Genomic DNA, 16,692 nt, shown 5'->3' with positions numbered 1-16,692 from the left:
ACATATAGTGATAACAATGACGTCATTGGTGAAGTGATATTCCAGCCATAATTGGTTGAATTAAAATATTTTTCTAAAAAAATTGAAACTTCATGTATCTGAAATATGACCCATGTGTGAGTGAAGACTTAAATTTCTGCTATTGTTGGGCATATGGTATGACAGCCATATTGGATTAAAGGAAAAAAATTGAACATCATTTTCTCCAAAACTGCTCAACGAAAAAAAATGAAACTTGGCATATATCATCAACTCCTCATGGGGTGTGTAGGTTGAGAGCAATGATGTCATCAGAGAAGTTGTATTTCTGCCATAATTGGTTAAATCGAAATTCTTATCTGAAACTTAATATACCCTATCTCATGTATGCCACGATGTGAGTGAAGAATTAAGTTTATGATGTCCACAATCCATGCCAAGAAACGAAATGATATAATAGGGTGCATGGATTAGATAGGTATGTCAGCCATAATAGCAAGTAAAATGTTCAGTTAATGATGGTATTTTTCTTCAGAATGAATGCGCGAGGCGAGACTATGCGCTCTACGAGTGCTGTTCTAGTTTGAGGGGAGACATCTACGAACCTGTCGGAGACGGTTACCCTGCTCATGTCTCTTAATTGCGTACTGTTTGAATGTCAGTTGCACCATCACTACATTTATTAATTACACACCATTGGAACATACCTTTTAAACATTTAGACCCATTAGACTGCTGAGACCCCTCAGACCTTTGAAGACCCTTTTAGACTATTTCGACCCTTTAGATGCCATTTAGACATTTACATCCTTTAGACCCCTATATACCACGAGACCCCTTGAGACCCTATAGACACCGAAAACCCCATGAGACCATTTAGAATCCTAAGACCCTAAAGAACCATCAGACCCTGAGACCCTATAGACCCCATTAGATCCTTTACAACCCTTTGTCCTCTCAGAATCCTTAGACCTCTTTAATACCCTTTAAACACCTTTAGACCCCTTCACCCTTTTGACCTTTTATACCCTTTAGACCCCACAGACCCTTTAAACCTTTACACCCTTTAAGTCCCTTGACTTTCTTTAGACCCCTTTGACCTTAACACCCTTTAGACCCTTGACACCCTTCAGACCCTTTAGACATGTTAGACATATTTAAACTGCTTTTACTGTTGACCATTTGGAGCTTTAGACCTTAAGAACCAAGAGATGACATACCTTTTAACCCTTAAGATACCTTTAGACATCTTTACATACCTTAGACATTTACATCTTTTAGAGATTAGACCCTTTCAACCCCTTTTAGACCCTTTAGATCATAACTACTATTGGAACGTACCCTTTAGACCTTTAGACCATCTTGAACCTTTTGGACACACACCACACAAACATCTATCGTCTTCTTCCAAAACACAGACGATATTTTTTATGGTTCCTAGAGGGAGGCATTAAGTGTTTAGTCTTGGGGTCCATGGTATCCCACTTTTTGAAGAATAATTTTTCCATTATTTAATTTTTCATTCTTATCATTTTTTCCCCCCAATTTTCAGTTATTTTATTTTCAACATTTATTTTTCCAACAATTTTCAATTATTTCATTTTATTCAATTTTCTCTTCAATATTTGGATTGTTAAATTTTTCAATTGTTAAAAATTGTTTATTCAATTTTTTTTTATTTTATATTTCAACTTTCAAATATTTAATTTTCCCCATTATTTAATTTTTGGATTATTAATGTTTCCATTATTATTATTTTTAATTATTATGATTTTTTATTATTATTAAGGAGGAAGGCATGTTATTATTAAGGAGGAAGGCATATTATCATTAAGGAGGAAGTGTTTAGTCTTGGTTTCAGTGGTGTCCCACTTTTTAAAGAAAAAGAAAACTATGTTTGTTTTCATTATGAGGCAAAATGTTTTCATTATGACCTTTACACCCTTTTTAGACAATTTTGATCCTTTAGACCAGTGTTTCTCAACCTTTTAAGTCCCACGCCCCACTTTGATTTTCAAAAAAATCGTACGCCCCACCATGATTGGAGACACTACAGTATATACTACATATGTATTCAAAAGGCTTTATTAAAACTTTATTGCAAATTTTATTCAATTGCTACTCACTTCAATGGGAGACTTACCTTGACGCTGGCTGCAGATTTGTTTGATTTGAGGAACCAATTTTGTCAGTTTCAGCCTTAAATCACCACGTTTCGTGATTTCCAGTCGATTTCTCTTCGCTTTCTCTCTCTCTTTCTTTCGAAAGCGATCATATATTAATTAATTCATTAATTCTGAATCCTCATGCCCCACAAAAATATTGCCATGCCCCACCTTGAGAAACACTGCTTTAGACCTTAAATTACACCCTTTAAACCCCTTCGACTTAAGACCCTTAGAGGATTTCGATCTGTTGAGACCTTTTCAGACCTTTAGACCTTTCAACCTTCAGACCTTTTGACCTTCACAACTTTTTAGACTTTTTCCCTTTAGACCATTTCGACCTTTAATTTAGTACATCCTTCTATTTATTTGCCATACAAAATACACCACACAAAACAAATCCTGGCGAGGGTCCGCAATCTGTGATTGCTGTTTCCAGTTACCATTGCTATTGTTTGTGCCTCAGACTCACCGACTTGTTATTCTGTTGTACATAGCTATCCTTTGTGCCTTGGCTATCCTTTTAACCTCTGACTTATATCCACCTTTATCCACAGATTGGCACAGCCATTGGGTTTCTTGTGCCTCCTTTGCTTGTTCCAAATGAGAGTAATGATGGCCACCTTGCATGGGATATTCGCCTCCTGCTCTACGGCATCGCTGCCTTCAATTCAATCATTCTGATTCTCATCATCCTCTGTAGGTTCTTTCATCCTTATGCTATTTATTAGTTTGTCACATCCAAAGAAAATATCTCAACTTCTTGGTGATCTTAATGTTACACAAGTATGGTATACAAATCTTAAAGGTTATACAATGAAAACGAGCCCTGTTTGAACAAAACATTATTACGAGTAATCACGAGTTGTCTGGTCCTTACTTCGATCAGCGTTGAGTAAAAAAAATACCCTGAAGAATGTGCTGCATGATAAGGCCTCTCATCCTTAGAGATGATGCAAAAACCTGCTGTTCTATCTGTGAGCAATATGGCATTTATCAAAACTCAGGGTATTTTTTCACGAGTGTAATCTTTTGGGCCATTCCCATACATCCTGCCAGGATATTAAATAGTATACTTTGTATGTGAATTGCAAGTACATTGATAGAGAAAGGAATATACATACAGCATATGTGATATGAACTTTCATTCTGCTCACCATGAACCATCATTTCAAGGAGGAATGCCAAACAGGCCAACCCACACTTGCTTAAAATGGTGCCATTGTAGATGGCATAATCGCAATGATGGAAATATTCACTTTATAAACTGCAGCAATGACACTGAAATTAGTTGAGACAACATGGGATTGATCATAATGATGATGGTGCTGTCCGGTTTGTATGTGCACAGTTTACGAGGATAAACCTCCTCACCCACCAAGTGTTGCCCAATCAACAGTGATGACCAATACTACAAGAGAGTCCTACAAGGAATGTATCAGCAGCCTCATTCATAATAAGGATTTTCTGCTGCTCACTTTCTGTTATGGTATGTCCAGCAGGTTTGAGTCTAAATCATCTATGCTCTATGATGTACTTTCTGAGTTAAACTGGTTACCTACCAGCTGGACTACCTGAGCTGAAACAATGGATGAAATCAACAGGATGGTGAAGGACGAATGCGAATCATCATGGGAAGCAACGAGAAGTTGATGTTTTTGGTGTTGACCTCTTTTGATCCGATGAAGGGTTAATGCCCAACAGGTCTTCTGCCTCTCCTTGCTTCCTACGGCGGTGAGCACACATCAATGAGCTTCCTGTTGATTTCATCCATTGATCTACCTATTTGCCAACACAGGTAGACAGCAGCCATCACCAGCAAGACGTCCTTCATTCTACCTGAGCTAAAAGATTTATTCGGTCATAACTCAGTAAAATTGAAGCTTGTGATATGATTATACAATCAAAAGTACCTTTCCCCAGTGACGGGAAAAGCGAGCAAATGAACCCGTCCTCTGTGATGGGAAAAGTTTAAGTTAATCTACCAATTTAGCTCATTCCATGGACTTTAAAAAGGTTAATTGTGTTGCACTCTTGGTTTCACTCAGGCCCAAAGCTCTGAGCTACTTATACCGCCCACCGCAAAATGGTGTTGCAACATTGGGCGACGGTGGTTGGATTTGTCTAAAATGCGGGCAAATATCCTACTTGCGAAATAAAATTTGGCATCAACATTATTTCATCATTTCAAAAGTGTTGATCTGTCATTTCAAAAGTGAATGTTGATCCTTCCTAGATCGGAGAAATGAGTACTATTGTACTGGTAGAGGGGGCACAGCATCAGCGGCATCGTCATGCCCCCAACAAATTGGGGGCACTACCCAGCAGCCAAGCTGCCATGTGCAAGAAGAAGAAGAAACCCAAACTCGACAGCTAAGAGTCGAGCATGCTACATCTGAGCTATATTGCAACAATCACTTTGGTCTTATTGTAATTTTTCTCCATCACGATCTTCAAAACTTGTCTTCAAAAGCTTGTTCTTCTTGATCTTCTTGATCTTCAAAACGTGTCTGAAACTTTCAAAAATAGATGCGGATTCCATACCAGTTGTGGATTACAGGATAATGATTGCTGGACTAAGTTATCGTTTATGAAAGTAAAATGACCTTTTGCGGCAATCCAATTAACTGCTCCATTGAAGTTCAATTGAAATACCATGTTCTTGTTGGGAAGATCTATTTACCTCTGACACCAAAGATGGGAGGACGTTATGTTTTCACCCCTGTTTTTCTGATGGTTACTTACAAAATGGAAGATTTTTCTTCAAGTATATTGGTCAGTAGATTTTCTTCTTGTCTGTCTGTTTGTCTGTCAATCGTCTGCAGGTCACAATTCTAAACCGATCGTCATGAAACTTTACCAAGCAGCAGAGGTAGTTTCAACTGAGAAGCCTATTGATTTTGAGGTCGAAAGTCAAAGGTCATCTTGAGGTAAAATTTCTAAAATCATCATTTTCCATCCGATTGACTTGAAAGTTGAACAAGATTTTCATATTAGCTGACTGAATTCAACCAGCCTATTATTTTTGAGGTCATCCTTGACCAAAAGGCCAACATAGGCCAAAGATCAACAACTTAGGTGAGATTTCTAAAATCCTCAATTTTCATCCAATAGACTTGAAATTTTAAGAGTATTTGCATATCAGGTTACTGAATTCAACCAGCCAATTATTGTTGAGGTCAACATAGGCTGAATTTCTAAAATTGTCAATTTTCATCCAATAGACTTGAAATTTGAAGAGGAGTTGCATATTTTTGGTCATTGAATTCAACCTCCAATAATTTTTGTGGTTAAATTTGTGTTTTGGATTTTGCAAATAACATTCTATGCATGACATCTTTCTTGTTGGGTGTTCGCTAGACTACTCTTAGTCTCAGGTTTTCCGTCTGTCTATATGTCTCTCTGTTTGTTTGTATGTAATGGACAGCTCTGGAGGCCAGAGGAGTTTTTTTGAAGACCAACTTTGATGAAACTTGACTGGTAGGTTCATACCAGGATCTAGTTGTATGCTTTAAAGCGCCGTTGCTATGGACGCCACTGTTGCCTAGCAACGGGAATTTGAAATTTTTGAAAAAAATCCGAAAAAAAAAAATCGAAAATCAAAAATCGGCTTCCGCGCTTTTATGCGCACTATAATCAACCTCTGTCAAAATTTTTCAGCCCGATCCGACAAAAACTGTATGACTAGTATGCAATTATATTACTATATGCTTTCACCCCACCGTTCGCATTGGGATTCCCTAATGTAGGGTTAGGGAATCGAACACAAATGATGAATGGATAGTTGCTCGTCATGTTCCTATATGGAACAACGAACGGCAAAAATGCCATCTGATGTGTTCTCTTATCGACATATTTCAAATTCGCCTTAGACTAATGACCACCCATGTCACCTACTGGCTTGTCTGTCTGTATGTCTGTTTGTGTGCAGGGTATCTCAAAAGGTTGTGGATGGATCCAGATGAAATTTGGTGGGCAGGATGAATGTGTGACAAGGAAGAACTGATTAGATTTTGATGAAGTACCAGATCCGGATCCAGCTACTAGAATTTTTAAGTGATTCTTCATCATTAAGAGATTGGGCCAAAAATGATAAATAGCACGATATCTAAAAAAGTTGTGAAAGAATTTGGGCGAAACTTGATGGACCGGTTCAGTGTGTGACAAGGACGAATTGATTCGATTTTGGTGAAGATCCGAATCTGGATCTAGATACGAGAATTATTTAATTGTTAAAGTGATTCTTCACCATTGACAGATGGGGCCAAAAACAATATATCGCATGATATTTTAAATATGTATTGGGTCCAATATGTTCTCGTGGATCAGATATTGTGTGGCAGAGTTATGTGCTCTACCGAGTGCCCGTCTAGTCTACATATACAATTGTTATTACTCTGCACACGTGAAGTGAAAAGTGGGCTTAAGCAATTGGTTCAGGTCCGTCCATCTGTCTGTCCGTCTTATCAGTTTATGATCGTCAGTTTATGTTTGAGAAACAACTTATTTAAATTGAATGTTAGATCTTGAACATCAATCGGAACATGAATAGGAAGACAAGTTTGCCGTTTCACAATCCTTTGGCTCTGAATTCATCCCAATCGCACATGCACAGAGAGGAATGAGATAATATTTTTTACTCTATCTGCCTGCCTGACAGTCAAACAACATTGAAAATCATTCCAAAGAGGAAACTTTCTGTTTTTAAGGATTTTATAAAGGACACAAACAACAGGCATGTAAAACTAATGTAACATGTTTAATCGATAGGGTGATGTAATAGACACTGCGTAAAAGATGGAATTCATTTATATACATGCCTGTAAACACGTGTGTGTGTGTGTGTGTGTGTGTGTGTGTGTGTGTGTGTGTGTGTGTGTGTGTGTGTGTGTGTGTGTGTGTGTGTGTGTGTGTGTGTGTGTGTGTGTGTGTGTGTGTGTGTGTGTGTGTGTGTGTATGTATATATATATATATATATATATATATATATATATATATATATATATATATATATATATATATATATATATATATATATATATATATATATATTGAATTATATACTTCAACACTGTAGAACACAAATCGCCTTGATAATACTTCCATGAGCCATGCTTTATATCAATATGTAGCATGGAAGGATTTGTGCATGGTATGTGAGGGTGCGGTATTAGAGTGAAGAGGAGGCTGCCGATATGGCTATGTACTATGCTGATTGACGTTGTGTTCTATGGTAATCAATAATGCCTCCATCTCCTAAATTGCGACTCAACATCATCTTATGTATAAGGCTGGTAGGCCAGGGGCCAGTGGGATCTACCTTGCACCCCCCTCCCCCCCCCCCGCGACAATTTTTCACTGATACCACAGTGTTCATATTGTTGTGGATTCTCGCCCGCCGGCATGCGAGCGACCACGTTTAGCCAATGGCGGCCGTCTCGCCCACCGAACGGACAATCCAGTCGCGGCTTTCCGGATCAACGCCAGAAACCAGCCACGGGTGTGTTTTTAAGCACACCACAGCAGTAGGGTAAGAATACTGATTCTGGCTCACTTTTCCCCATGTAAATGAATGGGGGATTTTCAGCGATTTATATTTTTTTTCCCTAAAAATAAATCCCCTTTTTATCCCAAGGTATATTTATTTGTCCCCCCTTTTAACTTGGAGGTTGAACCTCATTGAATTGAACACCTGGGGGTTGAACAGCTCACTCATTGAACCTATAAAGATTTGTTCATTCTCAAATTCCTTCAATAGTTTAATTTTCTTTGCACAATAATCCCCATCTAAAATATTGACAAACAAAACATTTGAATCTTTATATTTTTTAAGATACCCCTTTTGTGCCATTACGAAATGATAAACTTCTCTTAATGCTCTTGTTTGACCACCTCCTGAGCCACATATCATTTTGAGATTATAGTAAATTGTTTTTTCATTGTTCAATTGATAACCATCAAAGTTTTCAGTCCATTCAAGGATATTCATTTTTCTTTACATCCTCTAACTTACTAGTTTTTAAATTAATTCGCTTATTTGTTTTATTTACCTTTGTTTTAGTTATTTTTTCAATAAGACTTATTTGATATTTTTCACATTCATTATGTTTTCCATTTATATACCAAGACTGAGATTTTCTCCACTCTTTAGTTTGATTAATACTTGGTTTAACCATTTATATATTGTGAAAACCCAAGGTAGCCCTTAAAAACCGTAACAGATCTTCCCATCGTTAAAACATAATCTATTTTATACACTCTATCATACAATATCCATATGGAACACAATCTATTCCATTATGTAAAATAAATATCTTATCATCAAAGGCTCCTAATGCCTTTTTATTTACTTATTCACTATATATGTTATGTTTATAACTTCTTATTGTATTCATTTTCCTATATTCTTCTTTTTTATTCATCAAACAATTATAATAATTTCTAAAAGTTATTGATTTCTTTATTACATATTTCTTTATTCCCTTTAACCTCTTATCAATCTGTTCACCATACTTATAAGCATATGCCTTTGCTCTCAATCCAATAAACTCACTCATTACTTTTCCACCCAACTCATCCTTAAACTTACCAATAACCTTTTCATTCTTTTTGGAAAATAACTCACTCTTCTTGCTGAAATTACTTGTATCATATACTCCAATATTTTTCTTCATATCTTCATAAACATCATCAGTTTTTATATCTAGGATAAAACTATCAGTGTCCATATACAACAATGAAACATTTTCACCATACTCTTTCTTTAAGTCATTATACAAATAATCATACATCAATATCTTTGATAAATCAAGAACTGCTGTTCCAATATAAATTGGTTTATCCATTACAATACTTTCCTTTTTCATATGAATTGCAGAAAAGTTCTCTGAAAAAACCTCTTCTCTCTCAAAACTTGGTTTATTTATCAATCTCGAAGCTTCTTTCCAAGATGTTGCGAATCTAATGTTTTGCCTGTTTCTAACATTTTCCATAGTCTTTCCAAATACAGCATTATTCATTAATTTATAATAGTCCCTTCAAATTTTACTTTTGTATTTGCTCTCATATCTGTATTGAATTGAATATACTTTTTCACCCAAGGACTTTGTTTAAATTTTAAAACTCTATGAATTTTAGCTACTCTCAATCCTTCTCTCAAAAACTGTTTTAAGCTTCTCTGATGCAAAACATATCCCTCTTTATCATAGAATGTTGTTAATAACTTTTCTGTTGATTTACCTTTAATATTAAAACTTTTATGATAATCACTTAACCATTCTTTCTTTGGAGTTTCTTTCTCACATGCAAAAGGAAGATCTTTATGCTTATTATGAAGATCACTGGTGTACCTCAAATCAACTTCAAAATAATAACCTTCTTCTTCGTCATTCAATTCCTCTTCAGAAGAAATAACAATATTCATCAAAGCCTTTTCATAATCCTTTTCTTCCACCCACTCTAATTCTACCATAAGGCAGAGATTGAGACATTGCCCATCCATACAAATTATTAGCATCAAAATACATCAAATAATTACTATCTTTTTCACTATCATAATTTGGGAGATATTTATTATTTGCTTTCGCATATCTTTTTGAACATACTTGTGATATTCCACCTCTCTTGGACTTCTCAATCATCAAAAGCATATCAACATCACTGATTAAATCTATATCTTGTTTTGTCATTTTCAACATTGCACTCCAAGCTAAACCAGGAGCTGTGAAATAGTGGGCAGGGTCTAATCCATAACAATTTTTATTATGACAGAGTGTTCTAAAGCCTCAAACACATCAGCTAACAATAAAACATCTGTTTTTAGATATAAATCATGATATTCTCCAAGGTTCTTTATCTTAAATATTTTCCATATTTCTTGTGCGTGTTTATATTCCTTATCACTTATCTCTTCTTCATAAAGGTTATTATAGAAACTTTCTTTTGAAGGAAGTTGTGTTTCTTTAAATCTCATAAATGAATCCATATAATCATAAGGATAAATTCCCTTACTTGTAAGAATTTTCTCTTTACTTTGAATTTCATTCCTTGTTTGAATTTCCTCTCTCGTAAGAATCTCTTCTTTAATCAGAATTTCATCTTTAATCTGAATTTCCTCTTTAGTTCGAATTTTCTTTATAATTAGAATTTCATCTTCAGTTAGAATTTCCTCTTTACTTTGAATTCTCTCTTTAATCTGAATTTCCTCTTGAGTGAGAATTTCCTCTTTTGGAAAGAATGAATTAAGATTTGGAAAAGAGTCCGTGGAGCTTAGATTTGATGCGAGGTAGGCTAGTGGTGTTCCCATAAACTTGTAAGAATCTAAAAGGCTAATTCGAGTTATAGGTTTTGTGAATATCATTTTTGAAAATGAAATATACTTTTGACTTGTGTTTGTTATAGCAGAAATATTCCCTGGTGTTTTTGAAAGTTCATTTATAAATAGATGTGTATCATAGTTGGCGCTGTTGTGAAGAAAGACTGGAATAAAAGAAGGTAATTTATAATTTATTTACCAGTAAGATGACAATGGTCTCTAACTTTAGACTCCTTAATTTCCCCCTCACAAATATGACAGATATTGTTCATTCTAAATTCTAATTTTTCTTCTTTGGTTAATTTCATCGGTTCATTTGTTTCTTTCATTAATTTAGTGAGTCTTATACAATCCTTTTCTAATCGTTTTACAAACTCTTGTGAAGCATTTTTTCCACGATAATGTTCAAGTTTGTTATACTTTTCTCCAACAGATGATTTGATATAATAACAAAAACCACAAGGAATATGTTTTTGATATTTATTTGTATATGGTTCTTTTGGATTAGGAGAAGCATTATTTATCTTTTAAGGATACATTCAAAATCAGCGTATATCACAAATGGGTGCATGATAGATTTATTATAATCTTCAAAATAAATCTTTTCACCAGGTTTAGGCATTGTAATTACAGCTGATTTATGATTACTACAATATTTTGAATGTTGTTCTAATCGTTCTTTTGTATGAAATGAATTAAGACATCGCTTACAAGGATATATTTTGTTTGCTGTTCTGAATACCTGAGAAGAGATTAATCTTGATAAATTATTGATGTATGTGTAATGTGAATTCTTTCCAACACTAAAATATAAAAGGTCAATGTGTGTTTCTTCATTTTTATAGTTGTTTGAAATTTTTAATATTTGAATTTTGTTTGTATCCGTTAATCCATATACATTAATAGAAAGATTATTCTTTTTCTCAAATTTAGGAATATCTGTTAATGGCATTGGGAATTTAAAATCTTTAATGTCCAAGGTATTCTCATATTTCATATATTGTTTTACTCTTTCTGAATTACATTTTGGTGGATGTAAGTGAGCAAGAACAGACCAGAGAAAACATTTATTATCATTGTTCTTAATATTAACAACTGCCTTCTTTAGTTTTATTTCTTTTGGTAATTCAATATAAGAAGAAGCTTTAAGAGGGTTTGATTTTAGAATGTGTATATCTAAAAAGATGATTTTTTTAATATTGAATCCACTTCCTACCACTGTATTATCAACATCCTCCTCTTGTCTTGATAGTTCTTCATAAACCCCACTATTCAAAAAATCTTGAAATGATGTTATAAAATGAAGATCTGTTCTCATATAAGGAGTTTGTTCTTCATCTTGTCTTTTCATATTCATTTTCACTCCCATATAAAACTTAAAAGTTTTTATTTCTTTTAATGTCTTTTTAATAAATTTTTCAACATCGGGTTTCACTATTTCAATTGATTCAGCTATTGATGATGGACTGGGTTCTCCAAATTGAAAAATCCTTATTTTTATATGCCCTTTAAATGCCTCATCAGTGTTTTTAATATAATAGTCTCCCTTTACTTTAAACTCATTTTTCTTGTGTTTTTGTGATTGAAGATGTTGATTATAACTACTCTTCAAAACATCCTTTGAACAGATATCACAATGTTTTCTTTCCAACTCAAGAGGAGATATTTGATGAAATAGATTAAATGTGTGTTTGTTGGTTCGGAGGTGTTTTCTATAATGTTTATATTCGTGATTACAAACATCGCAGTACGTTGTATTCACCATATTTATAGAATAAAACTTTGCTTAAACTAAAATTTTCTTGATGAAAATTTCGTTTAATTTATAGGTGAATCTGTGCTTAAAAACATTTTATCCTCCAACTTTTTCACTTAATAAATACAATGTTTCAAGACACAAAAGACAAGTTTCAATCAATCTCTTCATCTGTTAAAGATACTGAGAAATATGTCAAGGATGTAAAATTGAACAAAGATAAATATAACAACTATTGGATAAAAACTATTATGGTAAATAATATGAGTTCTTCAATTTCCTTCAGTGGAAGGGCTTTTAGTATACCTGGTAGAACATCAATTAAAGTATCTCTAACAAAAGTTTCTCCTCTCCTTCTAGTAATATATTCAAAACTAGAAAAAGCAATGAAACAAGAAAAAGTATCAAAGAACAAAAACCTTATGGATGAAGCTTTAGAAAGAAAAGATAAGACCATCTGTAATATGCAAGGAGAAATTTGTATTTTTTTCAACAACCTTAAAGATGTAAATCTTGATGAAATAAAGGATGTTAATATATCAGGTGAAATGACATTTCGTTCAATAGTAGTTAACGATAATTTTAAAATTACCTTTAATATAAAAAATGTTGTCGTTGAATCTGATAATGAAAAAAGTATATCGATATCAATGGTAATATACAACTGAAAGTATAGATGAATTTCAGTTTAAGTAAAGTTTTACTTTATAAATATGCTAGACTTTCCTGATTCTCCATATGACAAATTTGAGAATTGTCCTGCGTGTGAAAGACAGGGATTAAACACAGAGTCAAAAGCCTATAAACAATGTATATTCTGTGATTATCTTCTAATTAATGATAATAAAAATATAAAAAGGAAAATAATTCTTTTAGATTTACACCAAAAATGAATTACTTTACAAGATTGATTAGAGAAATGAATGTAAAGTATGAGGATGATAACACACCTTTCCTTACAAGGGAAGAAACTGAACGTATAAGAGAAATGTTCAAAGGATTGTTGTTGTATATTATTCATGGATGTAATTTTCAGGGAAATATCAACACAAGATATTGTATAAATAAAATAATGGATTATCTTGAAATTAAACCTGAACTTAGGATAAAATATAGAGTTTCTAAAAAAGCCAATAATAAATTAAATAACCTGTTTTTCAAATATATAAATGAATGATTTTTTACCTATTTGGGAAAATAAGATAAAATTTAACAACCATAAAAATCTCCCAAATTCATTAAGATGTCTCATAGTTGGTTCAAGTGGATGTGGAAAAACCTGCTTACTTTTAAAAATGCTCCTCACTCCCAACTTTTTAGATTATGATAATTTAATAATTTTCACAAAGTCGAGTTTTCAACCAGAGTATCAACTACTCTCACAAGGTTTTAATGCTGGTCTTCAAAAAGAAGATATAATAGGTTTATTTAAACGTCAAAAATACCTAAATGATTATAACATTGAAGATATAATTCAACTATTTTGTGATACACAGAGATGTAAAAAGAAATCAAATCTTATAACTTGTATTCTTAGTGATAATACGGATGATATACCGTCTCCCCAAGATTTGGATAAATCAAAAAAGAACCTCGTTATCTTTGATGATTGTGTTAATGAGAGAAACCAAACGGTAATGGACAGCTACTACACAAGAGGGAGACATTCTTCTTGTAATTGTATTTATCTTAGTCAATCGTACTTTCAACTTCCTCGCTGCTCCATCAGAAACAATGCTAATACTTTTATTTTATTCAAGTTAAATTCAATAGATATCAATAATTTTTGGAGAGATAATTGTTCTACATTATGTAGTAAAAAGAAATTTGAGGATTATATGAAGCACACGACTGAAAAATATAAATATATTGTTGTGAAACAAGATGAGATATTAAGGGATATATTTTTTGTTTTATAAACAACTACATATATAAATGACAACTATTATTATAAATCTTGTGGGTAAATCTGCTTCTGGAAAAACTTTCATAAATCAAGGTTCTTGTGTAGTACAAATGAGAATATTGTAAATTTACTTAAAAACACCCCGTGATACGCATTGTATCAACAACAACTAGAGCAATAAGACCTGGAGAAGTAAAAGGTGAAGATTATCACTATATTTCAGTGGAGGAACATATGCGATTGAGGAATGAAGGACAAATATTTGAGGAGGTTTCTCTTGGTACAACAAAATATTCACATTGTAAGAGTGAGTTAAAGAAACTAAAATCTGGTGGTGTTGGGATATTAGAAACTAATCCAGAAGGAACGAGACAAATTATTAAATATCTGAGCGGAGTGAAGATTTTATCATTCGGTTTTGATGTTGATGAAGAAACTCAACACAAACGTATGAAAAGCAGAGATGCAAGGATTAGTGAAGAAGAAATTACAACTCGCATTAATGTTAATAAAGAATTTGATGAAATATTTAAAGAAAAGGATTTATTTGAACACATCTACTTGAATGATGAAGAAAAGGAAAATTTCCCTGTTGATCTTTACAATTCATTAAATGATATTTTACAATAAATAAATGGATACAAAAGAAAGAGCAAGAAGATTTAAGGAACATCAAGAGTTGGTTTCAAAAGTTGTAAAACAACAGGAAGACATAAAGAAGAAACGCAGACAGAAACTAACGGGCGAAGAAGCATTTGAAAACAAGAGAAATTTTTTAAACCACTTTTAAAAACTTCCCAAGAAAAAATGAAAGATGTTTCCACAGTTCCCACAGTAGAATATACTCCTAGAAAGCTTCAAATGTTAAAAGATTTCAGTCAAATGACGGAGGAAGAATTAGAGCATTTAGGAGAATTAGAATATGATGATGAAGGTTTATTTCAACAACTGGAAGAGATTAATCAACCCCTGATTATATTGTGAATGCTGTTCAAAACAATGAATATTCAGCGGATTCAAAAACCAAAGCAGGACTCATTCCAACAGAACAACCAGCAATATTTCTTCTTGTTCAAGAAAAGGTATTGATATTTACTGATGAATTAAGGTTCTTAAGTTCTGCTCAACCCCCTGTTAAACTAACTCCGAGATTAATGTTTCTTCTCACAAAAGATGGAAGGCAAGGTTCAACTGTGAGGGATGAATCAAAGTATATTGATAAACCATTGGATATGGAAAATAATGATGATAGAGTATATATTGATTTGCTGAACACTCTAAATTATAAGGTTATTCTTTCTGGTAAAAGTAGGAAGAATGAGAAGGAGAAACACATTATTCAGGCTTTAAGTATCCTTGGTTCAGGTATTAGTTTTCTTCCAAATGACCCATCGCAATTAGTTAATAGACTGTTATTGTTGTTTGGCAGTAAGAAGGCTGGAAATAACAATTGTTTTAATGAAGCATCAGCCATTTTAGACCAGTTGATGAACATGAAAATAATTAAGAAATATCAATATAAAGACATTTTATCTCATATTAAATAAGATGAGAAGCACAATCCTGAGTTTTAATTTCACAACAAGCGACCACACATCTTCATTCCCATACCCACTACAACTTGACACAACAAAAGAATATGAGGCATCTTTATTGTCCATGGAGACTTATAATACCTTATTTAATATAACCGAGAAAAATGACAAGTTTAGTTATAATCCGGGAAGTGGATACAAAACGATAACAGTCTCAATTCGAGCATACGAGATTTCTCAAATATCTTCCGAAATTGCTCGCCTTATGAAAGAACAGGGTGATGAACCAAAAAATATTATTATAAACATTCAAAAACATACTTCAAAATCAACGATTAAAGTTAAAAATAACTACAAGGTTGATTTCACAATTGATAATTCATTTAGAGAGTTATTAGGTTTCTCCTCAAAAAAGATTGAAACTAATGGGACGTTTTACAGTGATAATGTCATTCAAATATCCTCAGGAATAAATTCGGTGTTATTTCACTGTGATTTGATTGATGGTGCTTATAATGATGGATTAAAAACAAATACAATATTTTCATTCAGCGCATACTCAACCCCAATTGGTTATAAATTCAATATGGAGCCTAAAAATTTGGTTTATCTACCTGTGTCAGGAAAACCATACACAGAGTAAATTTTAGGATAACCGACCAAGATAATCGTGGTGATCTCTTTTAATGGAGAAGTTATATCCATCAGAATTCACCTACGTGAAGTTTTTCAATAAATAAATACGATGGTTATTGTGAGGAAGCACGAGTTGGGAAAATATAAAATAATTACAGGGGATGGGATGTTCCTTTCCCGTACTACAAGGGTGAAGGTATGTATCTTGGTAGAGGATACTATAAACCTAAGAGACAAAGGGGTGTTGGACATCAATTTAGAGGAGATGGGATAATTGATACTCTCATGGGTATTGGTTCAACTATTCTTAAACATAAAGACCTAATTGGTTCAACTGCTTCTGCTGTGGGAAATGTAGCAGGTGCTGTAAAGAGTATAAAAGATGCTCAGAAAGAATCTCA

General features: G+C 33.5%; 1 protein-coding gene across 3 annotated transcripts in view; it reads left to right on the top strand.

Annotated features, from left to right (window-relative positions):
* The window catches only part of LOC147020528 (choline/ethanolamine transporter flvcr2a-like), a 128,986-nt gene that overhangs the window by 14,426 nt on the left and 97,868 nt on the right, over positions 1-16,692 (top strand). For all 3 annotated transcript variants that reach the window (XM_085895966.1, XM_085895964.1, XM_085895965.1), the window contains exons 2-3: positions 2,702-2,843; positions 3,496-3,633. In XM_085895966.1, the coding sequence (XP_085752092.1) occupies positions 2,702-2,843; positions 3,496-3,633 (280 nt within the window). The remainder of the gene's footprint in view (positions 1-2,701; positions 2,844-3,495; positions 3,634-16,692) is intronic.

Source organism: Eptatretus burgeri, chromosome 9 (assembly GCF_056783735.1).
Source record: "Eptatretus burgeri isolate ZD-2024b chromosome 9, Ebu_testis_v1, whole genome shotgun sequence".
NCBI classification, from domain to species: Eukaryota; Metazoa; Chordata; class Myxini; order Myxiniformes; family Myxinidae; genus Eptatretus; species Eptatretus burgeri.
The sequence above is the reverse complement of the archived record's forward strand: the minus strand, read 5'-3'. Positions and strand labels throughout refer to the sequence as shown.